Source organism: Mus caroli, chromosome 8, assembly GCF_900094665.2.
Source record: "Mus caroli chromosome 8, CAROLI_EIJ_v1.1, whole genome shotgun sequence".
In the NCBI taxonomy this organism is placed as follows: domain Eukaryota; kingdom Metazoa; phylum Chordata; class Mammalia; order Rodentia; family Muridae; genus Mus; species Mus caroli.
The window spans coordinates 41,705,421-41,732,255 of NC_034577.1; the positions used below are offsets into that span (position 1 = coordinate 41,705,421).

At 46.2% G+C, this 26,835-nt stretch overlaps 1 protein-coding gene across 1 annotated transcript in view; it reads left to right on the forward strand.

The window, feature by feature from the left end:
- Positions 1–2,592: 2,592 nt before the first annotated feature.
- Positions 2,593–26,835, forward strand: part of Dctd (dCMP deaminase) — a 30,980-nt gene continuing 6,737 nt past the window's right edge. Inside the window, exons 1-3 of the mRNA XM_021170802.1 lie at positions 2,593–2,656; positions 4,101–4,232; positions 4,405–4,540. Coding sequence (XP_021026461.1) covers positions 4,107–4,232; positions 4,405–4,540 — 262 coding nt within the window. The 5' untranslated portion in view covers positions 2,593–2,656; positions 4,101–4,106. The remainder of the gene's footprint in view (positions 2,657–4,100; positions 4,233–4,404; positions 4,541–26,835) is intronic.

Below are 26,835 nucleotides of genomic sequence, written 5' to 3' on the forward strand. Positions count from 1 at the left end.
GCTGGGATTAAAGGTGTGCCTGGCTAAACACACCTTCTTGAGGTATGAAGACACACTTTTAATGGGAGCCACACCTTCTGCTAGAAGCCTATACAAGGACATGGAAGGAAGGTGTTCCTCCTTACCTGCTTGCCCTCACCTTGCTAGCAAGTCCATTCCTTCAAAGCCTACTTCTTTGGGAGAAGACCAGTTGAGACACCCAGCCGTGTGGGATTGAGCAACTCCTAGACTCTTAGCCTTTCTGTTCACAGTTAGCCATTGTTGAATTAGCTGAACTGCAGACTGAGTCATTTTAGGAAGTTCCCTTTTATATGTGTGTGTGTGTATGGGTATAATATATATTTATATTGTGTATTATATATGTGTGTATACACATGCACACACACAATGTACATATACAATGTATATGATATATTTATATACATATATGTGTATATACATATATACATTATATATATTATATAGGAATTTTACATCGACTGGCCTCTTTAATCTGCCCCCCTCTCTGAGCTACTGAAATACATTCTAATAATGTAACACACATAGATAAGCCTAAGTTCTGTAAGCAGGGGAGTAGGCCCGAGCCTGAGTAGAACCTTTGCAAACATGTTAATGCTGTCTACTCCTTGAGACAGCCCCACCCCTCACCTAGATTTTACCACCCTTCACCCCTTACCTAGGGTGGTAAAATCTAGATATGTCTGCAAGTTCAGCAAGCCCCTGTCTGTGTTGTAGGTAAAGCATGAGCCTCCATTGTGAGCCAAAAGGAAAGGTATTAGCGAGAGATTTAACACGTACACTCACACTTGGACTTACAAGGTGGGAATGAGCAGGACATGGGAAGGCCTGCATATTTTTCTCACTTGGCTGTCTCATTTTACTGTTGGTGCAGAATCTGAAACCTCTGGCTGTGAAACCATGAATCGGGAGAGTTTCCTGTCTTGTGAACAATACCATCCTTACCTAGAGGAATTTTCAGTGAAATTCGGGGACAGGGAGGGCAACTGTGTGCAGCAGGCAGGGTCCTGGATTTACTGCAGAGGGGAGTGTGTGATCTGACCAGAATGGAGAACGATGAGAAGTAACTAAATTATGTTCGACACTCTTTCCACGGCAAAAGAAGCTTAATGATGTTGTGGCTGAAGGACCAGCAGCAACCGGTGATATATTAGCTGTAGGTTAGTGAGCAGAGAAATGAATCCAACAAGACCCAAGGACTATAGATGAGGGTGACAAAGACCAAGCAGAGGGTGGGGGAGAGAAACTACTTGCTCAGGACATAATGAATTTTAGTGGCGACAAGATAGTCAACTAAAGTGACTAACTTGACATTAAAAATCATCACTTTGATCTATGTGGCTCTTTGAAGCCTGAGTCTTATCAAGGCAAAATAAAAAATCTATAGTTAACAATGAAATATTTTCATCCTTTGCGTTCCTGGCATCCACTAAGAGCAGCACATAATTTAATTACGGAATCCACAGGCTGGACCACGGACATGAAGAATGGGGTGTCTTTGCTAGTGAGAAATTAGGCAGAACCAACTGTTTATTTTCATCCTTCTTCCTCGGCGGGCCTAAATTAATACAGTTAACAAGCTTTTGTTTGGATTAGCCGCTGAGACCGGGGATGTGCAGATTTGAAGTCATGATCATTACAGGAGCTTTTATTTATGGGGCAATGGGATGGAGTACGGGGGCGTAGCCACAAGTGTGGATAAGACAAACGGGATCAGACAAAACGTGTCATTTTGCGCTGGAATTTCCTCCAGATTTAGGGGTCAAACATCTGAGTCCAGAAAACGATGTTGAAGAAAATCAGATGTAGTTCCTTGGGGCATATGACCACTACAAACTTTACCAGGGGACTGTCAAGTGAGCAACTGTCCACCTTGAGTGGCTGGGGAAGGCACTGGCATGCATCTCAGGGTCTTTCACAGGTTTGGAGACTTAACTCTAAACCAGGTCAAACAAAAAACCATTGCAGAGAATGTTTCGAAGGAGGGGGCCTCCGGGCACAGAGGCTCCACCCAAACCCTTCTAGTATGAAGCCAAGAAGCAATTGCAGGCTAGGTGATTCTAGAGATAGCTAGAACAGTCTGCCGGCTTATTATAGAGGCCAGAACCTGGTCCCTTCATTCCCTGTTCCTTTCAGGTCCATAGCAACTGGAATCTTTGGGTCTTTTAAATCACCTTTATGCATTTAACTTAACTCTTTAACTCCTTAAAGAAGTTGGTGATGGATTCAGAGGACTGGGAGGGGCAACTAAAACGCCCAAACTCTTAGGCTCTTGGGTGGGTGTGGCTAAACGCTGTCCCTCCCTGAGCCCAGGCCTGCACCAATGGGGGGCGGGGCGGGGGAGCCCAGGACAACTCGCACTGGGAACCATAAAGGTCACCGCGACACTGAGGTTCCCCTGCGGGACAGGCTCTGGCTCCCCTCGCGCCGGGCAGTCTGCAGATCCTCTCTCTCTACAAGGATCCGTGGTCACGGTGGCCCGCGGCTTGTGACCGCGTGGAGCTGCACGCCCCGCTCCGCCCCGCCGCCCCTTCCGCCGCGCGCCGGACCCGCCTCCCTCCCGACTTCCTACCCGCGCGCACGGCGGCTGTGTGGGGTGGACGGTGCGAGCGTGGTCTGCACCTCGAAGGAGCGGACGGTGGGCGCATCCCCTCGGCGGAGGACCCTGTTCGTGGGTGCTCAGCCTGCACGTGGGCTGCACCCGGCTCGCTGCGGCGGAGGGAGGGAGGGAGGATGCAGCCCACGTGAGCGCCGAGTCTCTTCTGGCGCCCACGTGGAGGGGAGGAGGGAGACTTAAGAACCGGGAGCACAGAGTTGGGGGAGCACTTGTCGGAGGTGGAGCAGTTTCTCCCTGGACTGGTGACATCCCTGCCTCAGTTTCCTGGTTCTGAGGTTGCTCGTGGGTGGGTACAGAGCCCCGGGGAGCTTTACAAAGCAAGCACGGGGCAGCCCCCACCCTCGGCGGTGGAGAAATGTGTCCTCTCTCCCTGCCTTCCCATTCCTCTCTAAAGCTTAAAGCAAGGCGGGAAGCCAGCCAAACCAGCATGACTCCCTGTTGAGCAGGGTTGCTGGGGTGAGGAGTCCTTGGCTAATTGTGCTTTCTCTACCAGTTCACAAGAGATGTTGCCCTGTACGGCAGCCTCAGCCCTGTTGCAGAGACCATCATCCAAGGCCTGGCCTTGAAGCTCATTGTTACAGAACTGGTTTTAGTATGAGCATTTTCTCTTCCTCCTACTTGATTCATTCCCCAGAGTTGATTCATCTAGAGGAATGAAGGAGGAAGGAAAAGGAAAAAAAAAATTACCTGATTACTTACCAAGCTGGCCTGTTTGCAAATGTTATTTGTTTGTTTATATTACAGTACACTGGGCTTGGGAGGCAAATTTCCTGAGTTTTCTGAATTTGTAAGATGTGATGCTCATGCCTACTTTAGCTACACATGAGACTTGAATATATGTGTGTTTATATCTATATCTATATATATATATCTATATACATAGATAGATATATATATATAGAGAGAGAATGAGATATTTAAAGTGTCTGGAATCCATAGATGTTACACATTTTTATTCCTCCCTTCCATGTTTAGAAGGGAGCAAGTAAGGGATGGGACACTTTGGAGGCAGTGTATAGGAACTTAAATGCTTTAAAAAAAAGATTTATTTATTTTATGTATATAAGTACACTGTAGCTCTGTTTTCAGACACAGCAGAAGAGGCCATTGAATCCTATTACACATGGTTGTGAGCCACCAAGTGGTTGCTGGGAATTGAACTCAGGACCTCTGGAAGAGCAGTCAGTACTCTTAACCACTGAGCCATCTCTCTAGCCCAGGAACTTAAATTCTATAGGAAAGCAGGCAGTGTATGAATTATCTGGAAACTTATTAGTGCCAAATCCAGACTTTTCAAATATTACATTTCTTAATTTTCTCTTTAGACCAGGATGCTCTCTTTTAAGTCTAGGGCTCATGTTTCATGGTTTCTGCCTAATAAGTCCAGCTGAAGTTGCCCAGACTTTAGGGCTGACTGATGCATTTCCTAGAGAGCAGATTGACAACTGTTCTTTTCAATGCTTAGTGACGTATGACTTCTACACCCAACATGAGTGACATTTCCTGCAAAAAACGGGATGACTACCTGGAATGGCCTGAGTATTTCATGGCAGTGGCCTTCTTGTCCGCACAAAGAAGCAAGGACCCAAGTTCCCAGGTAAACTTGTGGTTTTGTGGGAGGATGTTCAGATACTGCTGAGATGTACACAAAGAGCAGGTGAGGAAAATGGATAGTTTGGCAACTCAGAACTCCGGATGCTTCCGATTCATCTCCTGTGTTCCCAGTGACTTCCAAGCTATTCATAGTTCCAATGTTTCTCTGTTTCCAGGTGGGGGCCTGCATTGTCAATACAGAAAATAAGATTGTTGGGATCGGGTACAATGGCATGCCAAATGGGTGCAGTGATGACCTGTTGCCTTGGAGGAGAACAGCAGAAAATAAGCTGGATACTAAATATCCGTATGGTAAGATGCCTTCAGATCCCATCCTGCTTCCTGTGGTAGCCTGTTGTCTTTTCCTTGTAGTCAATGGATGGAAAAGAGAAAAGATTGTAGTGGACTACCCTATCTTCCTCTACAACCCTATAAATCATGTTTTAATTAGTTCTTTGATAGTTTTATCTAAGATTTATATATTTTTGTTTATGTACATGTGTGTGCCTGCATGAGTTTATCTTTTTTTTTTGGTTTTCCAAGACAGGGTTTCTCTGTATAGCCCTGGCTGTCCTGGAACTCACTTTGTAGACCAGGCTGGCCTCGAACTCAGAAATCCGCCTGCCTCTGCCTCCCAAGTGCTGGGATTAAAGGCGTACGCCACCACGCCCTGCTCATGAGTTTATCTTATAAGCACTAAGTAGGCCCAAGTGACTCTAGATGCTAGAGGAGAGTGTCAGGTCACTTATAACTGAAGTTGGTCCTGCTGTGGGTGCTGGGAACTAAATCTGGGTCTACCTCAGGAGCAGTAAGTGCCATTTAACCACTGAGGCATCTCTCTAGCTCCCCACCCCCACCCTCCCAATCTCCATCTCTTCAAGGAGAACCACTGATGGAGGCATGGTAATTGTTATACAGGCTTGCCCTGATTGCCCAGGACCTCGTTCCCATTCTGACTGTGGTGAATTTCACAGTGGCCTGATAGCCTGTAGACACCAGAGCGTCCATTGAAGGCCACAGCCCTTGCTGAGAGAACAGGGACCCGCGTGAGGGGGCTCTGGAGGTTGCTTCTGTATTTTGGGAAGGTGGAGTCAGTTTGCCAAGTGTCGCTCATGCTAACCAAGCAGGGCTTGCCCTTGCTCTGCTGAGACACAGGAGACGTTCAACCTCTTGGCCTCATGAGGACATGGCTCAAGTACATCTCTAGGAAGCAGATACCAGACTGAACTGGACATTGGGTGGTACAGTTACTCTTCCTAATGCTTAAGTCTTCAGTCCCACGGTGGACTGTTCAGAACTAAAGGTGGAAGTTTAGAAGTGAATCCCTTTGCCTTGGCTCGTTCACCGTTGGCCTTGAGATTAGGAGAGGTGCTGGACCAGTTACATTCGCTGTGACCAAACTGGCAGAAGTGGCTTATGGGAAGAAGGATTTATTGGGCTCTCATTTTCAGAGGGACTTTAGGCCCTCATGGTGGGGATGGTATGACGTTGGGGGTGACTCTGTCCTTGGCCTCAGAAGTGTGAAGTTGTTACTCTCTGTCACAGACTGTGGACCAGAGGCAGGCCTCTGCAGAATTGTGGGGAGGTATAAACAGGCCCACCCCAGTGTCCCATTTGCTAGTTATTTCTTTTCCTTTCTGTCTGTCTTTCTATTCTCATCACCATTACTTTTTTGTTTGTTTTGTTTTTCTTTTTTTTTTTTTTTTTTTTTTTTTTTTTTTTTTTTTTTTTTTTGACTCATGAGTTCTGGTTTTTAAAAAAGATTTTATTTTATGTATATGAGTACACTGTGGCTTTGACTGTCTTCAGGCACACCAGAAGAAGGCCCCAGATCCCATTCCAGATGGTTTTGAGCCACCATATGGTTGCTGGGAATTGAACTCAGGACCTCTGGAAGAGCAGACAAGGCTCTTAACTGCTGACCCAGCTCTCCAGTCCTTTTGTTTTTCAGAACAGCATTTCTCTGTGCAGTTCTAGCTGTACTGGAACTAACTCTGTAAGCCAGGGTGGCCTCGAATTCAGACATCCTCCTGCCTCTGCCTCCACTGCTCATGTGCTATGATTAAAAGTGTGAGCCAGCTGGGTGGTGGTGGTGCATGCCTTTAATCCCAGCACTTGGGAGGCAGAGGCAGGCAGATTTCTGAGTTCGAGGCCAGCCTGGTCTACGAAGTGAGTTCCAGGACAGCCAGGGCTATACAGAGAAACCCTGTCTCAAAAGAACAAAAGTGTAAGCCATGCCCAGCAAAAATCCTCATTTCTTAAAAAAGCTGTACACTGTTGAAAATCGCTTCACAAGCCGTGGATCCCAAAATACAAGCCTGTGGGGACATTCTAGATTAGAACTGTGGCAGGTGTTTCCTGCAGTCTACTCAGCCCTAATAGGACCCCCTCCAGAGATGATGTGGAAGAGACAAATTTGCTTTGTTTTGCTTTTGATTTCCTCCCTACATAGGCAATTCCAGAAAAGAGTCAAATCGGGTTGCACGTGTTGGTTTCTGCCTTCCTTCGTAATGTTACACCTGGTATTTATGTCTTAGAATGAACAGATTGTCTCTGTTGGAAGCAAAGTAGATTAAGGTCATCTAAAAAGGGAAGAATTGTGCCTTCTGGAAACCAAGGTGCAGGTATTGATGTAAGACTCGTCTTGTTTGTTGACTCTGCCCTGCTAGGCTTACCCTCTGTGTAGAGAGAATATCTCGTCTAGTGTATTGGATGATTCACCTGCCTAGTGTAGAGAGCATAGATTGTGTGTCAGTAAGGATGCATCACCTGTCAGTATTCAATCTGATGTCCTATGGCTTAGGCCGGAAATGGGAGGTGAGACATCCGGGGGAGGCATTCTGGATTCTGGATTGGTGCCAGGTGTGAGAGATTTCCTCAAGAAGAGGTGGTGCAGGCGCATGGTTCTTAAGCACAGGTCACGTGGCAGGATGTAGAGTAGAATCCATGGATTATTTATGTTATGAGGTAGTCAGAGAAGAGCCTAGCTATATGGCTAAAGTATTTCTAAATCTATTTTGAGTCTGAGTCCTATTTCTGGGAGCATGGGGCTGAGAGGGTAAACCAGAGCTAACTCCTCCACCTCTGGACACTTCTCATGAGCCCCTCCACGTCTGTGTTCAGTCTAATGTTACTGATGTTCTTAGATCTTCCTTCATCTTCTTAAGCCCTCCCTGTAAGTTTCTTTATTAACCGCCTAAGGACATCTTGGATGCTTGAATGGAGAAGGTTCCCAAAGAAGAGACGGAATTGAGGAGTAGGCGTAGAGACAGCCACAGAGCACTTGGGTTTTCAGGGTATAAAAAATGGTTCTGTAATAACTAAGGGGCTTTAATAGATAGTCAGTTTAATGTCACCCCTGGTACGAGCGGCAAGAACACAGACAAAATTGGGAGAGTTTAAAACTGTCTTCTGGGGCCTGGCTGCAGCTCGCTGCGTGAGTTATGTGAAGGATGTGCTAGCATATCTTGGAAACCTTGTCATCCTGCCTTTGAGTCTGTAAGCCTTTGATGGGAAGAAAGAGGGGACATGATTAGTTGTTTTGAGGCCTATGCAAAAATAATTTTTCACAGCACCGTTCGATGTCCCATCTAAAAAGCGGTGAAAGCGGAAGGGTCGATATGTTAAAGATCTGCATCGAAGTGTATGGCTTACTCCAGTCAATATTTCACTGAGTCCGGACAGTGACGTATGAGTCCTTCCTCCGAGCTCCGGGAAGGAGGGGTTCTTACCGACGACAGTCTGTGGCACTCAGGCTGGTTGCTAAAGATACCAGTGAATAGAGAAGAGGGCAGCATTGAGGGTCCCCAGTGGTCACTGGGCACTTCTCAAAGTGGGACTTGTGCCATCTTCAGGCATTGAGAGCTCCAGGTGTGTTTGTAATAGTACCTGAGAAACCAAAGACTGAATTACACACACACTACACACTCATACACATAAACATACACTCACATACATACACACAGAGATGCACATATATACACACATACACACACTACACATACACTCACACACACATACATATACACATACACACACATACACTTACAACACTCACACACACATACACATACATACATACACACATACCACACACACATGTACTCATACATACATATACACACATACAGACACACATACATACATACATATTCACACATGTACACACACACTGACATACAGGCACACACACATACATACATACACACATACACACACATACAGACACACTCACACATGTACACACACAGACATATACAGGCACACATACAGACACACACACACACACACACATACACTCCCTCCCTCCCTCCCCATTACCTGGAGCTCTGTGACCTCCAGAGTGACTGGCTTCGTTCCTAGGCTGTCACCTTTTGCCCAGCGTGGCAAGAGTGCCTTGCAGAGTGGCTTCCCAGGAGGAATTAAGCCCACACAGGCATTTGGCCAACCTCGCTGATTGTTTTTTATTGAAGAGCTGCTGAGTTTCTGAGCACTGGATGTCTGTCTCCATTATTCCTTATCATCCATACGATACCTCTAGGTTTTCAGAGCTCTTTGCCCTCGCTTATCAATTATTCATTTTATGTGTAGCTATGTTAGAATGTAGACAATTTTCTTCCACGAGGAGAAGCTTGTAATTTGATGTACCATAAAAATTGTAGAAGGTATTAAATGGTTTTTAAAAGGCATTTAGTATTACTGCCGTCATAATACACCTAACGATGGGCTTTAAGTCTAAATAATGATGGCTGTGTGCACATTGTACATTCATTCCTGCCTTTCCTGGGCTTCGCAAGCCTCTGAGAGGTGAGCATTCAGGTTGCCTGGGATCTAAGACGAGAGCTTGCTCATGCTAAGGTGGTTTTAAAACTTCTGTCTTAAGATTACAAATTTTAATTAAAAAGAGTAAAGGGGGGCTGGTGAGATGGTTCAGTGGGTAAGAGCACCGACTGCTCTTCCAAAGGTACTGAGTTCAAATTCCAGCAACCACATGGTGGCTCACAACCACCCATAATGAGATCTGACACCCTCTTCTGGTGCGTTTGAAGACAGCTACAGTGAACTTATACTAATAAATCTTTGGCCAGAGCAAGTGGGGTTGGCCAGAGCAAGCAGAGGTCCTAAGTTCAATTCCCAACAATCACATGAAGGCTCACAAACATCTGTACAACTAAAGTGTGTACTCATATACATAAAATAAATAAATCTAAAAAAAAAAAAAAAGAGTAAAGGGATGGCCAGCTGGTATACCTCTTCTTCCCTCACCCACGTTCTTAGTCACCGAGCTTCTCCACAGGAAGGAGAGACGCATGGATCCCTTAAAGAGTTCCATGGGCTCTTGTCCAGTGGTCTTAACAAGCAAGTCAGTAAGGATGGATTTCTGTCCTTACCTTGTTGGAGTAAGGAAGGCCTGGTACAGTGGGGAGGCACACCTTTAGGTGTGTCTCCGAGGGCAGGTCTAGACAGGACTGACGGAAGGGGAAAGCCTGGCTTGGTATGTGGGTGACACATTCATGGCTGAGGTCTGGCCTGAAGGAATGAGGGAAAGAGGAGAAAGCAGACTGAGCCCTAGCACACACATACACACACACACACATAGACACACACAGACACACACACACACAAGGCCTCTTCCGGAGTGATGGAACCTTCTTACTGTAGATACTCAGCCAGGTATTTTGTCAAGGTGATGGGGAAAATATCTAATACAGAGACCCTCACAGAAATGGGAAAACCTCAAACCGTTGACGACAACAAAATACTGTATGTCATCAGTGTTTACGTTAATAACTTTTGTTGGTTCGTTTGTTCGTTTTCATTTTTCAAGACAGGGTTTCTCTGTGTAGCCCTGGCTCTCTGGAACTTATTTATAGACCACACTGGCCTAGAATTCACAGAGATCCTCTGGCCTCTGCCTCCCAAGTTCTGGGATTAAAGGTGTGCGACACCACTGCCTGTCTTACCTTAATATCTTACTTATCAGATGGCATCCCTATGTGCTTAGGAAGAGTTTTTGGACCATCCTAGGTCCTTGGCAGTACCTCCTTAGTATCCCAAACACACTTTGTATCTACAGCATCTACCTCCACCCCTTTCACAGTAACTTCTCTTTGTCATACCTGTAGGGTGCCATCTGACTCCTGTGCAGGGTCTCTCTTTTTGTTGTTTTTTTAAAATCCATCTGTCTGTCTATCTGTGTGTCTAGCTATCTATCGATCATATGTTTAATGGAGTATCTTTTATTTGGTCTTGGACAGTTTCATACATGTAAACAATGAATCTTAATCGTATGCACCTCAGCTCTTGCCCCCTCCCCCCACCCCCCAGATACCCCAAAATGTCTGCCTCCCTTCTTCATTTCCTCTGTCTTATACCCTTTTGGTAACCCACTGAGTACAGCTAGTGCTGCCCGTTGGAATGCTGACGTTGGCTTGGTCCTGTGTAGGGAATCACAGCTGGAGTGAGTTCATGAGCACAGCAGTCATGCCATGTTCAGAAGACATTTCACAGCACACCTCCTGCTTCTTACAGGAATTCTGTCCCCTCTTCTGAGACATTTGCTGAATATTGGAGGGGACAAGTATTGATGTAGATGCCCCATTTAGAGCTGAGCACCTCTGTCACCTACTGCCAGTTCTTTGATTTGGCTGTGAGTTCTGTGATTTGCCTACCGCAGAGAGAAGTTTCTGCAGCCGAGGTTAAGAATAGTGCTAATCTATATGTATAAACACGAATACATGAATAATTAGAAGATGATAATAATATGGTAATAGTAGTGGGTTCCCTCTAGGGCCATCACCTCTCTCACCTTAGGCTTCTTACACTGACAGTATCAGACATGAATTCCCTCCAGTGGAGCTGGCCTCAAATCTGATCCACATATTGGTACCCACATAACTTCATGCCACTATCTCACCAGTGGCCATTTGACCTGGTAGGTTGGTTCTATAACATGAGGGTTTGCTGTTGGGTAATACTGCTAAGGACTTTTTTCCCTCAGGGACAGAGTGACATGGTTCCTGCCCCTGGAACAGGCAACAGGGCGTGGGCCTCCATGCGTGTTGATGGTTGCTGGGTTGTAAGGCTTGTTTGTATAATATATATATATTATATATATATATATAAATATAAATATATATATATATATTTACTTCATGTTCCTCCTTTGGGAAATGTTCTCCCTCCAAGGTTAATGACTCCTTGATAATCAGAGACTATACAAGGCTAGGGTGTTTCTATGTCCTTAGCAGAAGTGGTAAACACTGTGACCTTAAGGCTGTGGGAAATAACTCTGAAAACATGAGTTTAAAATATATATATATATATATATATGTATGTGTGTGTGTATACACATATTCATTTTCTACTGTGCAACATATAAGGATGCAATATAAATTATATGAGGGGCTTTATAGACATAAAAGAAATGTTAACCTAAGTCACACTCAAGTGGCTTTCAGTTTTACACTAGGCCAGTCACCACTTGAACAAAGAACCACACTGTGAGTCAACTTGTCAAGACGATATTAAGGAAGGAGATAGAGAGATTTGGGGAGTGGTTATCCCAAGGCAGGATCCTACCCAGCTAAATTTATTGTCCAGTTGAGCAGAGGATTGTCTGGAGAGCTATCTTGAGCAGAACATAGACTGATAGCTTGAACACATAATTGACTTCTCAAACTTTTCTTAACCCCCCACCCCCCAAGCCGAGGGTGGTCCTTGGCAGGTCCTTCATAGAACCTTCTGGTACTGTGGAAGCTAGTCAGCAGGGAGGAAGATTTTAGGTCAGCTCCAGTTTGATTTCTCTGTAACTGAAGTGCAGATCTTCATCAATAGGGTTTTTAATCGCCCAATTCTCTCTGGTAGACACCTAAAAGCAGTGGCAATAAGTACAGTTGCTTCTTGGAGATCAAGTACCAGGTATCTGGCCTAGTGTAGAACTGAAAGCCACTTGCATATGACTTAGGTTAACATTTCTTTAAAGAGTAGATGGCTTGTCTCTTCTAGAATTCATGAGTTGACAGCCTAATTCCAAAGTGATGGTATTTGGAGCAGGGCTCTTGAGAAGTGGTTAGACCTTGAAGATTGAGCTCTCAAAACTGTCACCAAGGACAATTGGACCCTTATGAAGGGACCACAAGGGGGCCTTCTGTGCTGGCTGGTTGACACAAGCTAGAATCATCAGAGACTCAGGAGAGGAAGAAGCCTCAGTTGAGGAAATGCCTCCTTGAGATCCAGCTGTAGGGCATTTTCTCAGTTTGTAATCTATGAGGGAGGGCCCAGCTCACAGTGGGTGGTTCCATCCCTGGACTGGTGGTCCTGGGTTGTATAAGAAAGCAGACTGAGCAAGCCAGGGGAAGCAAGAGAATAAGAGCATCCTTCTGTGACCTCTGCATCAGCTCCTACCTCCAGGTTCCTGCCCAGGTTTGAGTTCCTGTCCTGACTTTTTTGGTGATGAACAGCAATGTGGAAGTATAAGCTGAATAAATCCTTTTTTGTCCAGCTTGCTTTTTGACACCCATCCCCCCCCCCCCCCAAAAAAAATGTTTTGTCGCAATCCTAACTAAGACAGCTTGCTTTCCACCATTTAAGAAGATAGTTTACAAACCTGGACTAGGGCCCTCCTGGGAAGTCAGCCTGTTACTGATCTTAGACTTCCCATCATCAGAACAATTAAAAATGGTATTTTATCATAGCAACCCAAAGTGACGAAGCCAGGGAGCCTGAAACTCTTGAGTTTACATGATTTATTAATTAGTAGTGCAACTGAATTTTTCTTTATTCGTTCCGTAAACTTGCAGTCATTAGCCTTGATTGACAGTTTGTGGGGAGAAAGGAACCTCAGAATGCTTGTATCGGGATAGAATGGCAGTCTTCCCTGAGTTGTCTCTCTCTCAAGAGAGAGACATTTTTTTAAAGGGTGTTTTTGTTCTTCCAGCCTTAGGATCAAAACTTTATGAAACTGTTTGATTATAATGAAATTTTAATACGGAAAATGAAAATCCCCCTGCTAAAGAAACTGTTCTTCAACTCATTCCCCACCCCAACCCCCCAAAATCCAAAAGCTAGTGCGATGTCTTCACCCATCTGTGGCAGGGAGAGGGCCGAATTGTTCAAGTGAGCACGTTCCAGGCGAGCAACAATTTAAAAACCGGGAAGCAACAAATTTATCTAATTTGCTGTATAAAAAGACCTGGGAAGATTTTTTTTTTTTTTTTTGAGGAAGAGGCGGGTTGCTAAACTCATGATGAAGTTATTTAGCTGATGTTTTCAAGTGTGTTTCATCAAAATACCAATTTTATAAAATGGAGGTTAAAATACTTTTGGTAAATCAGATATTGCTCATTCCTTGTCTTTTTGGGTTTTTTGTTTGTTTGTTTTTTAAAGAACAGTTTGGATGATACATACAGTGACTTCATGGCTGTAGTGGAGTCAAGTTCTTTGCCTGATTAAGTAAGCTTTGGGGAGTTTTATGCAGTATTTTTTGACTCCCATGAAGCCCCGCGTTTGCAGCCTCACTGTTTATCATTGGTAAAGGACTTGGTGTGTGAGCACACCTCTTAGCTCGACTTTCTTCCATCCCATCCCAGTCAGGAAATAGGATCACTATTCCGACCATAGGATGTGTTGTCCTATTAGGGACCCCAGTCCTGATGTCCCTAGGAGAGGGTGGCACCTTTCCTCTGACTGCATCAGGTAGAAATGGAGTTGTGGACTCATACCAGATTAGTTCCTTGTTCCACAGGAACACTCTAAAAAGGTGATGCTGAGGCTAGGGTGGCCATAGCAGGCAAGGGTGCTTAATGCACAGGCATGCACACCCACATAGACATGTGCGGAGGTGTGCTCTCACACATGGGGCAAAAGGTGGCGCTGGGAAGGAAATGTTGAAAAACCAGGAATTAATTAAGGTGACAGAGCCACATGGCAGTCTCCACCACTTTTGCCAGTGTGTAGCAAAGCCTCTTTAAATTCTGTATTTAAATTTAATCTTTTTTTTTCTTGCTTAGCATATTGTTAAGCATGCAGCGGTGTCATTTTAGTGACGACGTAGCCGCTTGCCTTACCCCTTGAACACTGACATTTCCCCGACTGCCGAGCTTGTGATAGATTTCTTTGGCATCCAAAAGGTTAGTCTTGAGAAACTAATTTATCAAGAAGTTAGGAGGCTGATCCTTCTTAAGCCTTGACTTCCTCATCACTTGTAAAAGTGTCTTAGTAATTAAGATCAAATTTGTTCTTGGGGGGGGAAGCTGAATGCCCTCTGGTTTTGTTAAGCAGATCCACGGATTTGATGATTCGCTGTTTCTCTTGGTGCAGAATTTAATTTTGTGTGTAGCTTCCTGCCATTTCCTCCCCGCCTGGCTGTCCCAGAGTTGCAACGTGACAACAAGTCTAATTGGAGACTGTCGTGCAGTGCTTTGAGCCCTTGTGAAGGGAGGAAATCAGGTAGATTCTTTTCATGATCAACAGGCAGGTCACTGTGGTGTGGGAACTCGGGTATGTTGGAGTCTTTTCCTAGTTGCCTATATTACCCAGCATCATTAATTGTTTGTGAGATGTCTTCAGAAAGGAACAGATTCTTTTTATTGATGCATATCATTCCCGTCAAATCAAGCCTGTTCATTTGATTTAAAGCGTCAGTGGTCATTTCACTGTGAATATCTAGAAAAGATGGACAGAAACAAAACAGTCCCAGTCTAGAGGACAGATGTAGGAAAAGCTGAAACGCTCGTTGGTGGTGATTAAACCCTGCCATATAAACACCCACATAGGACAGTGATCGTGAAGCCCGCTCACCTCGGAGAAGCAGGAAATAGGAGTGGCCAGGAGAGTGTTAAGGCAGAGCTTTGTACTCTACCTCCCAAGCAGAGGTTTAAACACAGAAGAGTTAGTATTTTCAGGAGAGTTGGTTATCCACCTAACATTCATGCTGCTGTTATGCAAACCAGTGGCCATGTCTCATAGCCCTTGAGGTTCATAGCTGGGTGTTGACCTGACAACCCCTCCCTCCCAACCCTCCACACCCCCAGCCCCTGTCTCCAGTGGCCTTGAAAGCACCTCCCAGAGTTATAAAAGCTAACCAGCCGGCAGTACCTACTTGGTTTCTCCATGCCCTGTGACCGAGTGTGGTGGTTTCAGCAGTTGTCATTACCACTGAGTTCTGGTGGTTAACCAAGAGTGGTAGCAGTAGCCTCTGTTATTTCCGGTGTGTAGGACACTCTGGTGGAATGAAAGGAGAGTTCTAAGCCTGGCCCTGGGTTTTGTGTTTAATCATCTATGGTGCTGGAGGACGTATTCCCCCCTCCCCCCTCCCCTCTCCTGAGTAGGGTAACTATTCAATTCCGATCTCCTCCACTGCCCCTCCCCACCATAGGTGTCTCTGTGTGTGAGTCTTATAAAATAGGTTTCCATATGGGTTTTTCTTTTTTAAAGACTTACCTATTATATATGTATATATATATATATGAGTACACTGCAGCTATCCTCAGATACACCAGAAGAGGGCATCAGAACCCATTATAGATGGTTGTAAACCAACATGTGGTTTCTGGGAATTGAACTCAGGACCTCTGGAAGAGCAGTCAGTGCTCTTAACCGCTGAGCCACCTCTCCAGCCCCCCATATGGGTTTTTCAAACATTTGGTGTTATCCCTTCCCCCACTGTCTCCTCTGCCCTCCCCTCCCCCATTCTTTCCCTTTTTCTCCTTTATACCACCTGTGTTCTGTCCCCTCTTTGACACTCTTCCCTCAGTAACCACTCTCGCGTCCCAGCTTCTACGGGTATTCCTTGTAGAAAGAGACGTGTGTAATGTGTAGAAAGGGCATGTGGCGTTTGTCTCTTGGTTCTGTATTACCTTGCTCGGTGTAATTTTTTTTCCAGTTCCGTCATAAATAGATATTTCTGAAGATAATAATCATAGCTCCCCTGGAGGGAGGGTCTTGCTAGGTAGCCCGTGTTAGCCTAGAACTTCTGGCAACTCTCCCTTCTCAGCCTGAGTGTTGCAGTTACAGCTTGCTCAGCCTGCTCTCTTATAGAACCCAGGACCACCAGCCCAGGGATGGCCTCACCCACAATGGGCTGGACCCTCCCCATCAGTCACTAATTAAGTAAATGCCCTACAGGCTTGCCTGCAGCCTGATCTTGTATCAAGTTGACATAAAACCAGTCAGCACTGATTCTCAGGAGGGTTTTGTCTTTTTATTGTCCTTTTCTCTCACTGGATGTGTGGAGTTATGCAGGTCTGTAGTATCAGCTCAGTAAACCCTGCTGTGCTGAAAACTGCCTCGAGCACAAGTTCTCCTGCTAAGGTCCTGGGCTAGTCATCAGGGGCCCTGGGTTCCTCATCGGTGTTGTTTATTCTCAGTAGTCATGGGGTGCTTAGACACAGCACTTGGCATGTACGTCTTAGTCCTAGTCTCTGTCTGCCTGTCTGTCTGCTTAACCTTGGGTGTGCTGCCTCTGTGTGTACTGTATGCTTTTGTGGTACAGTGTGCTTACAGAGATCAGAGAACACTTTTTGGGGGGCGTGGTTCCCTTCTTGCAGTTTGTCGTTGCAGGCTCTCTCCTGTTTTGCAGCAGTGCATGGTCCAGGCTAGCTGGCTGGAGAGCTGCTCTATGATTCTCTCTCCGCCTCCTGTAAAGCAGTTGCCATAAGTTGTGGATTTGCAGGCGACTGTGGCTGCATCTGGGCGTTTGCAACTTCTTCGTGTCTTCTTTGTGGACTCTGGCTGGGGTGGAACGCAGGCTGCCAGCGTGGCAGGTGCTTTTATCTGCTGGATTCTTTTATTCTTTTATTTTTTTATTATTACTATTGTTTTACCTCACCTTCCCAATCTCCCAGTCTCTTTATGAAATAGATCATTGCTGGAGACCCTACCAGTTCAGTAACTTCAAGGAAAAAACTGCTGACAATGTAACTTAACTCATTACGTGTGATTAGCGTTGCTCTGTTGACTGAGTTCTGAAGGCATTCTCAGTCAAGGCTACAAGCTATGAAAGGCTGCTTGTTAGTGACAAATGACGTAAGGGTGGATTAGTGGGAGACATAAATGGGAGACATCAAATGATGTAAGGGTGGATTAGTAGATGGAAGCAGGCTTCCTTCCCTCCATTTTTTGTTGTAGTTTTTATTCTGTATTGCAATACAGGGCCGGGGATCGAACCCATGGCCCTGTGCATTGTAGGTAAGTTCTCTGTCACTGAGCCCCATCTTCACCTCCATAGTTCTGAGGTAAGTATAAACTGGTTAGAGATGGCATTCTTGAGTAGGAGGGAGGAGCTAAGGAGTAGGGCTACCCCTAATTGTGAAGATTAAAAGGCACAGAGTAAGAAAAGGATTGGGAAACAGCAGAGGTAAAGGAGACATTTGTATAAAAGCCAGAGGACATATTTGTCTCTCTGAAACCTGCTTAGAATTCTGTGGAGAAGAGAAGTTAGTCCTTGAAGACCTTTTGTGAATCCATCAGCGATGCCTCGTTGGAACAGATGCCTGCTGGGTACTGGCACATGCCAGCAGTGAATGCTGACTGTTGGTGAGAGCAGAGGCTAACCCATTGCCACCCTGCCTTCTTAAGGGCTGGTGCCAGCTACTTAACAGAGGTGCACATTTTATCTCTGTGCCTCTTTCCGATGATAGATGCCATAGTAAATTTAAAATATTGAGTATGATAACTGAGTATGAATTTTTAAATTCCGCAATTAAAATGCATTGTTGGAACGCCATTAATTTTGAGTTTAGGTGAGCAGTGGGAAGCAGAACTCTCTGCCGAGTCTCCCTCTGCGGATGAGTTACCACTTTCTAGGAATTAAAATAAATACAAACGAGTCATCTGTTCTTCAGCCAGCTCGAGTTTGTCAGCTAAGGATGAGGTTGTCCCCTCTTGTGTCATGCTGATTCCCTTTTAGAAATATAATGTATCTTATCAGTCAGTGGCTTCCTTCCGGCAGAGGATGTTTCCCTGTGTGTTCATTTACGCGTGTATTCCAGGAACCCTGTCCAGATACTATGTCTGGATTTCCCAGCGAACAGATCTGTCATATGTATCTGTTGTTTAGGATTTAGCAGTTTGTTAGAGCAGCCCAGATAGACCCCCAGATAGATGGAACCGTGAGGCAGTTACAGGAGGAGGGAGCTCGGAGGTGCTGGGTGCTGGAGCAAGAGGAGCAGGTGAGAGACAGTGTCAGTCAAGCAGATGGGTCGGTACAGAGCTGGAGAGGGAGACTCGCTCCTCCCAAACCTGTCCAAGCTGTAGCATGCTGGAGTGGAGCTGACAGAAGAGGATCAAGGTCTGGGGGAGAGAAGGAAAGGCTGGGGCTCACAGCGAAACTGCATGCTGGGGATGGGTGCAAGTTGGTGATGCCCCCACTACTGGGTTGGGCTTTTGCACGTCTGCATGGGTGTGGTAAGAAGTAAGTGCCTGTACAGAGATAGGAGGCGGTTCTGACCAGGAGAACTCTAGCACCCGGAGGTAGGGTACATGAGGCACAGGTTGTGCAAGAGTGTGACTTCAGCAAGGGCCACAGAGCTGTGTTTAAGAAAGAAAACAGGTATCTTCCACACTGCCAGGTTTGCCAGGAACCCTGTAGGTTAAGTGTCTGTGGGCTTATCAAGGTGTCGGTGTCGCCAACAGCACTTTGAAACAGGGGTGGGCTTCAGAGTGGAGCAAGTGGAAGGAAAGATGGAAGGTGAGGAAGGAGGGGTGTTATATAGACAGGGTTCTGACGTGAGCACAGCCTTATAGGACAGTGTGGGGCTGAGGCAGGGCTGTGTAGTTTGTGAAGTGTAGGAGATTTTATTATCAGGTGTTTGTTGATCAGTAGATCGAGAGAAACCGAGAAAAGGAAAAAGGTGAAGTGTTTTGGGACAGAGACGGTAGGGATGGCTTCCCAAGTAAACTGGTTAGCAAGAGGACTGGTTAGCAAGAGGAAACAGGGAGCGAGCGCCTAAGGCAGAGAGGGGCCAGGTGACAGTGGCCACAGCAGCTGCAGAGCTGGAGCAGGAGCCAGCTCGAGGGGCGGGCGGAGGGTGCTGAGGCCTGGGAGGACCTGCTGAGGAACTGTCGGAGGAATGTAGGGCAGTGCCCTCAGGAACTGCGTGCACTGCAGACTCCCGAGTTGGGTCAGCTCATCCCACGCTTCCCCCACGCTGAGGTAGGCTCTGCGAGCTGCCTGGAGCAGGCCTGGTGGAACTGGAGTTAATGAAGCCCCAGAGTTTAGATCTTGACTCTTGGTCCAGTGCTCAGTGCAACTCTCAGCTTAGCCTTTAAAAGCTGGGACCCCAAGAGGGACGTTTGGAAGCCTTTGTCCTGTGTATTCACGTGACAGCTTGTCAGAGGGTGACGGTGGCGGCACTTTGTCCCTCCTGGTACCTTTTCAGTACCTTCTAGGCATTGTGCGTCCATGTGTTTTGTGTGAACAGTAGGAAGGGAGTTGGTCTGGCTTAGCCATGGATGAAATGCAGTCATTTCTACAAGCCTCCTCCTTCTGACCTGATTATGTGCCCTTAGCACATAGGGAAGCAATGTAATTAGAGTTCTGGGGGCTTTATTATCAATAATGGAAACACCACAGTCAGAAATGTCTTTAGCCCTAAGCACTACCATTGGGGCTAAGTGGCTCCCCTGGGTGCCCTGAGTTGTTACCGGCAGCTCTGTTGAGAGGCAGAAGAAGGAAGGGGGCAGAGGATGGAGCAGGAACAGAGAGGGGAAAAAGGAACATGGATTCCTGTGGTCCGTCTGAAGTGTACCACACAGGGCCACCCGCTTACCCCTGCCCCCACCCCCACCCCAGGTCGCCCCCGTCAGCCTAGGAAGCATCAATTTCTCTCTCCGTCCCCCTCCCTGGCCAGGAGGCTGAAGCTCAGACCTCACTGAAGGTCCATTAAAGTCCTGAACCAACAAGATGGTGGGTGATAGACAAGGGAAGTGGGCACCGTCAGGAGCAAAGGGGAAGCCAACAGCAGCTCTGAGAACTGGGGTATGGTTTTCCAGGAGTGGCTTCAGGGGCAGCAGCCACTACGGGCTTGGGCCAGTAGTTCATGGATGTTAGAGAAGTTTGTGCTGGGAGCCCTGTCTGTTTTTTTTTTTTTTTAAATTAATTTATTTATTTTTAAAGATTTATTTATTTCATGTATGTGAGTATACTGTTGCTGTTTTCAGACACACCAGAAGAGGGCATTAGAATACATTACAGATGGTTGTGAGCCACTATGTGGGATTTGAACTCAGGACCTCTGGAAGAGCAGTCAGTGCTCTTAACTGCTGAGCCATCTCTCCAGCCATCTCTTGGCTGCTTTTGAGTGAGTAGCTTGTGCCTTCTGTTACAAACCTGGACTCCTTTCCGTTGTCATTTCTAGCAGAGACCTCGTCTACGGATGCAGGGTGGAAATAGAAAATTATAGACGTTTTTCAGGCCTGTGATGATTTTTATGAATTGTCTTAGTTTCATGTTTTCATTTTTACATACAAACTTCGACACTGTGTCCCAAGCAGAACTGTGTGGCAGAAGGCAATGAGATTGTATTCCTTGATCACCTGAGGAGAAAGGTTAAGTGTGAGGCTGGGCGTTGATGTGAACACATAGTCCCTTAGTTGGCGGGACAAAAGTGCTGCCCTCAGGAAGCCCCTGATACCCATCTCCTAAGAGTCATTATCTTGGGGGCCTCCTACAGCTGAAACCATCCTTTATCTTGAAAGTCCTAACTGGTGGAAACAAAGACTTCATTAGCTTAATTCTTTTTCATTGAAAGTCTTTTCCTCCACATTCCTTAGGTGCCCAGTTCCTTAAGTACCCTTCACGTAACTGCACCAAAAAAGCATTCTATTATCATTCTGAGAGGCTAGGCACTCGATGCAGACTTTACCTTCTTGTAGTCAAACCCTAGGGTCCGTATAGTCTCTGTTCAAAAGGCATTTACAATCTAGATACATCTGCGGAAACAACATGCCTCAAAGATCCGTGCATGTAACCCGGTGTTCTGCATGTTCTCAATACCACACACATGTAGTCCTTTTCCTGAAAGAAAACACTACAAAGTGTTTGCTCCACTCTGGTGGGTTCCAAGCAATTGGGGACAGGACTCACTTATTCCTGAAGCCCTAGTTTCCAGTTCAGACCTGATTGGATTAGACAGCTGTTGCAGCCAGAGTGTAACCGGGGTGTGGGGTGTGGGTGAGAGTTATAAAGTTTCCTTTCTGAGCTGGGCGTGGTAGGTCACACCTTTAATCCCAGCACTGAGGAGGCTTACAGGAAGTTAACCAGAAGTTTCGAGTCTGGTACAGCCCAGTACTCAGGGATTGCAGCTCACAGTCCGTGACTGAAGGGACTAAGGAGGCAGAAAGGGCAAGGGCCGGAACCGAGGCTGCACAGGACAGAGGAGTATGAGTATGCGGTGTGCCTCCCAGAGAGCCCGGGGGCTGGGATTGTCTCGTAGAACGGATGTAACCCTTAGCTCCCCATTTATCTCTTCCTCTCTATTGCTCATCTGTTCTTCAGACCCTTGGGAAACCCTGCCAATGAATCAGCCTGCTTCTTTACAGTCATAAAACCCTGCGATAGGAGAAGACCAGATACAGGTGTGCGGAGGGTCCCTGCAAGCGTCACAGCTGGCAAGGAGAAGATCCCGGCGAGGTAAAAATGAACTCAGATCAGCAGGAAGGACTTATCTGGTGCTGGGTCCGAAACTTCCGGGATCTGATACCAGGCAGTTCATTGCAGGGTTCATGTTAACATTACTACGGTTCATAAGAACAGTTTCCTGGTGTAATAAAGTCCGCAGTGCCAGGGAGGATGAGGGTGTGACTGTATCAAAACCAGTTTGCAGAATAGATGTGACTATGAAGACGGCTTCTCTGGCTCCCTGGCCTAGAATCTGGTGTGGTCTCTGACCAAGACAGCGTAGAGATCAGAAAGCTCGCAAGTGCATGGGACATCTCCTCTGTTGACTGAGAAACAGTAGCAAGGTTAAAAATCAAGGTCTGGAGAGGGGGTGTCTGGAGCAAACATTCTAGGGGACTTGGGTGAGGTCTCACTCTGCAGAGAGCACAGGTTACCAGGCCGTGAACAGCAGCCAATCCCAGGCTTCTGTGTGGACACAGGTATTCATTTCTTCTTTGAGGAGGTGGCCCGGTTGTGGTTGACATACCTGGGGTCCCTACTGATCTCAGAGTGCTCCGGTAGTGCCAGTGTTTGGGAGCACGTTCTAGAAATGTTGGCTTCTGATTTGGGGGTAAGCCATAAAAAGTAGACCTTTGGGGTCAGGAGGTGTCTTGTAGTGTTGGATTCAGAGGCGAGGCTGTTGTTAATTATTGACTTGGAGAGAGGGACTTGAAAGGCTGGCAGTGACATATGAAGCCTTGTCAGGGTATCTTTCAATAATTAAGGAATAAGTAGTTGAAACTCCATTTTCATTCTCGACACCGAAGCAGTTCCTTAAATGGATCTCAGAGGTGTGCGTGCCTGTCCTCTTGGTGGAAGTTTCTGTCAGGCATCTGGATGCTAATGAGAGGAGAGAGAGGGTGACCGTGCTCCCGGAGATATTCCCAGATTTAGTGACTCTGATACCCTGGTACGCCAGGAGTAAGCTCACTTAGGTTCTGATTTGAAGAATAATCGCAAAAAGTGTTATTATCAGAACAGGTGGAAGAACAGTTTGTTCGTAGTAAGTATAAATCAGCCTTAAATTGAGGTACCCCATTTCACGTTGGTTATTAATTGCAAGGTCAGATCTAAGAAAGGAGAAGTCTTTCCTGGATTAGAAACAGGCTGGTTTTCCCCTGAGTCTGGATTTTATGGGACTCTAGTGTTTCTCTTCATGGCTCAGCAGGAGACTAAGATCAACTGGGGTGGGGGTGGGGGTGAGGGTGGGGGTGACACCAACTACCGGGTTGTATGTGCAACCCTTAGAATTTGTTTAGCATCATTTGAATGTGCTTTTTTTTTTCTCTCTATTTTCTTTTCTTTCTGGTTGAGTAACTGTAATATTACCGATGTCTAAAATAGATGTGAGTCTTACATCGGATGAGATGGAAGTCAGATCTATAAAATGTGGAATCTCTTAAATCTAACAAGGATGGCGAACATCCTGTTAATTTGTCAAACTTCCTGAGAACCGCCTACACGAGACAGCGAGGATTAATCAAGCCCCAGTGAGCGAGAATTTGAAAAATACAGTTTTCTAATTATACAATCTTTACAGTGGGCCAAGGTTAATGCGGTTCTGAATTCTGACAGTTAGTAATAAAAAGAAAGGAAGACAAGACCAAAGTGTAAGAATCGCTTTATAATCACCTGAAACAGGCACTATGCTGATCGCGGCACTTCATATACATTAATCTGGTATTTTAAGCAGTTATTCTTTTTATATGATGTTGGGGATAATTAAAGGGTTTGTGTCGTTCTGGGTGCTTATCGGACATCTGCACTATTTGGGGATGTCTTTTTTTTTTTTTTTTTTTTTTTTTTTTTTGCCAAAAAAATGGGTGTGTAGTTAATAGTGGAAAAATTCATCCTTTTTTTTTTTTTGACACTATGAACCGCCCTATGAATAGTTCTTCAGCATTGTGCATCTTAAGCTCTTCGTCCTGTTCTTGTGTGCATCTAAAAATCTCAGGAGAAGCTGTCAGACAGAACCAGTCATGGCTGGTTTTAAGACAAAGGCATGCTGTGGCTTTTGCTTCAGATTTTAGGTGTCCCCGCACCTCCGATCAAGCAAGCAAATCCCGGTTATAATTTAGTTAACTGATGTTGTGGCTTGCTGGGTTTGGTGGTGCATGCTTGTAATCCCAGGACCCAGGCTGAAGAAAGGATGGAGTTGAAGACCAGCTCGGGCTGTGTGCTGAGTGCCAGTCCAGCTAGCGCTGGAGAGCAAGACAGTGTTTGAAAACCCAAAATACCACAGACACACAGAGACAGAGACAGCTGAACACACACACACACACACACACACACACACACACACACACACACAGGGATGGGGTGGGGGGAGGGGGAGACTGGGTCTCAGATCAGTTAGAGGGGAGGAGAGGGGAAGGGCCAGGGAGGGTAATAGAAGGATTGGGTATGACTGAGGAATGTTCTGTGCATGTATGAAAAGGGCAGAGTGAAACCTATTATTCTGTATAATTAATATGCCCTAACCCCCCAAAAAATTGGAGAGAAGAAAACCAGAGGTTATATCTGCATTACAATGAGACAGCTATTTTTAAAATTAGAGTAGCAGTTATTGAAATGATTTCTTCTTGAGAAAAAACTTAACTCGTGGCGTGTCTGACCTCTGCTGCGTGCATGAGGGTTGGGTACGTGTTTAAGGGAGAAGGGACTGGAGTTAAGGGAAGCCACCACTCGGGCACCGAGAGAGAGTGAGGGTGGCAGCCTTGTGCTTGGGTGGTCAGAATGGTAGGAAAGAGCGGAAGGTGGTGTCCTTGCTACTTTAGCATTTACTTTTTGCATCAGTCTGTCTGTCTGTCTGTCTTTCTCTGTGTGTATGCTCACGGATGTGGGTTATGGCTCGTGTGGAGGTCAGAGGATACAGATATTTATGGCTATAAAGGCACCTTCTACCTCAGCTGTGTAGGCCAGGCCAGCGGGCCAGGGGGCTTCTAGAGATTCTCCTGCCTCCTGTGCCAGTGACCCCGAGATGACAAGCATATACCACTGTGTCCAGCTTTTCTGTGGGTCCAGTTGAGCTCACACCTTCCCTTGATCAACTGAACTGTCTCCCAACCTGTGTTTATTTTATTAAGTTCAAAATACACTTTCCCAGAGCTGGTATTAATTCTGCAAACAGAACACTCGCCTCATCGGAAGCTCATAGACCTCTAATGGCAAGCTGCACCTTGAGCACTGGTGCTGACCCCCGTTGAAGGTTCCTTTTCCATCCTTTCTGCTCTAGGGAGACTTCAGAGGCTCGAGGAGAGATCTCCAAGGCCAGGACAAGATAGGCAAGGCCCGGCATGTGGTTCTGAGCAAGCTTTATGGCTTGAAGCAGCTTTGGGGGTTACCTGCTCGTGATGTGTGCAGACAGCTAAGCAGTAAGCCGCAAGCAGGTTAGATGCATGGTCATCTGGCTGGTCTGTTGTTCCTCTTTAAGGACAGTGCCTTAGTTAGGGTTTTATTGCTGTGACAAGACACCATGACCCTGGCAGTTCTTTTAAAAGGAAATACCTAATTGGGGCTGGCTTACTGGTCAGAGGTTTAATCCATTCACACAGGCAGGCATGGTGCTGCCGAGGTAGCTGAGAATTCTACACCCAGGTCATGAGGCAGCAGGAAGAGACTGAGACATATTGGGCCTGGCTTGAGCTTCTGAAACCTCAAAGCTCACCCCTGGGGACCTATTTCCTCCCACAAAGCCACATCTACTCCAACAACAAAGCCACACCTCTTAATAGTGCAGTCCCTGTGAGCTTAGCTTCAGGCCCGAGGCCCAAGTGAGTGGTTCTCTACAGATGTAAGAAGCTTGAAGGAGTGTCAGTGATACAGAGGCTGTAGAGAGCTCCCCCCCCCGCCCCCCCCCAGAGTCAGACATGAGGCTGGAAAGACAAAAGGGCAGATTAGAGACCCTGGAAGTGTAGGAGCTTCAAGGTGAGACTGAGATGGGGAGTCCCAGGGTGAGGGATCCCCTCAGATTGGGGGGTGCCTGAACCTGCAAGTGTCTGTCCAGGAGGCTCCTAGTATTCAGATAGGCCTTGTTAGGGAGGGGCTCTGGGGGATTAGTGTGTTGTGGTTTCTCAAGTTATGGGGGCGCAGGACTGAGCAGGAGCACCTGGAGTCAGGTCTTTGTCCCCTCTTCAGATCACATGGTCTCATCTGTTGTCATGTCACTGAGTGTGTAGGCTTCTGGGTGGTGAACTGTCCTGTCTGACAGCCACTCCTGTCACCCTGCAGACTTCATTCTCTCCATCCACAGGATTGCATTGCTTGTCCTGTGACTTGATAAGATCGAGGACGTCTGTTTAGAACTCCTGTGTCTTAGTTCTGTAAACCCCTCGTTGCCTGCCACGTCAGATGTTACCCAAGATGATGATATTGTTTAGGGTGGTTTCCACTAATGAGCCTCATCTTTGAATGATAACTTTTGTCCCAAGCTAGTCAAAGGTAGTCGTAGTCGCTATGACGGTTTCTACAGAGGAGGATCCCGTAATGCTGTGTAGTAACAGATTGGAGTCTTCACAGTTCCAAATGTTAACTCTGGCCCCATCACAGAACGCGTCTTAATTGGGAGAGCCCATTTCTGATATCTGAGTGAAGAGATTTTTTTTTTTTTTGATATCTGAAAGGAAGAGAACTTTTGCACTTTCCAACTGTCACCATCAATTGGGATCTGCACTTTCTCCTTTATTTATTCAATAAATACTCAACACCATTATGTCCCTGGCACGCCATTAGCCTCTGGGGGAAGCTACAAAGAACTTAGAGGGTTCGGCTCTGCCCCCAAGGGGGACATAAAGGAAACAATTACATCTAATTGTTTTTAACACTGAGCAGTGTTAATGCTAGCATCCTGTCATCTTGTCACCAGGGGAGAAGGGGCTGTGGACACCTCTTGAAGGCCACGTGGCCATTCCAACCCTTTCCTTGTTCCTTGCCTTCCCGTGGCTCTATC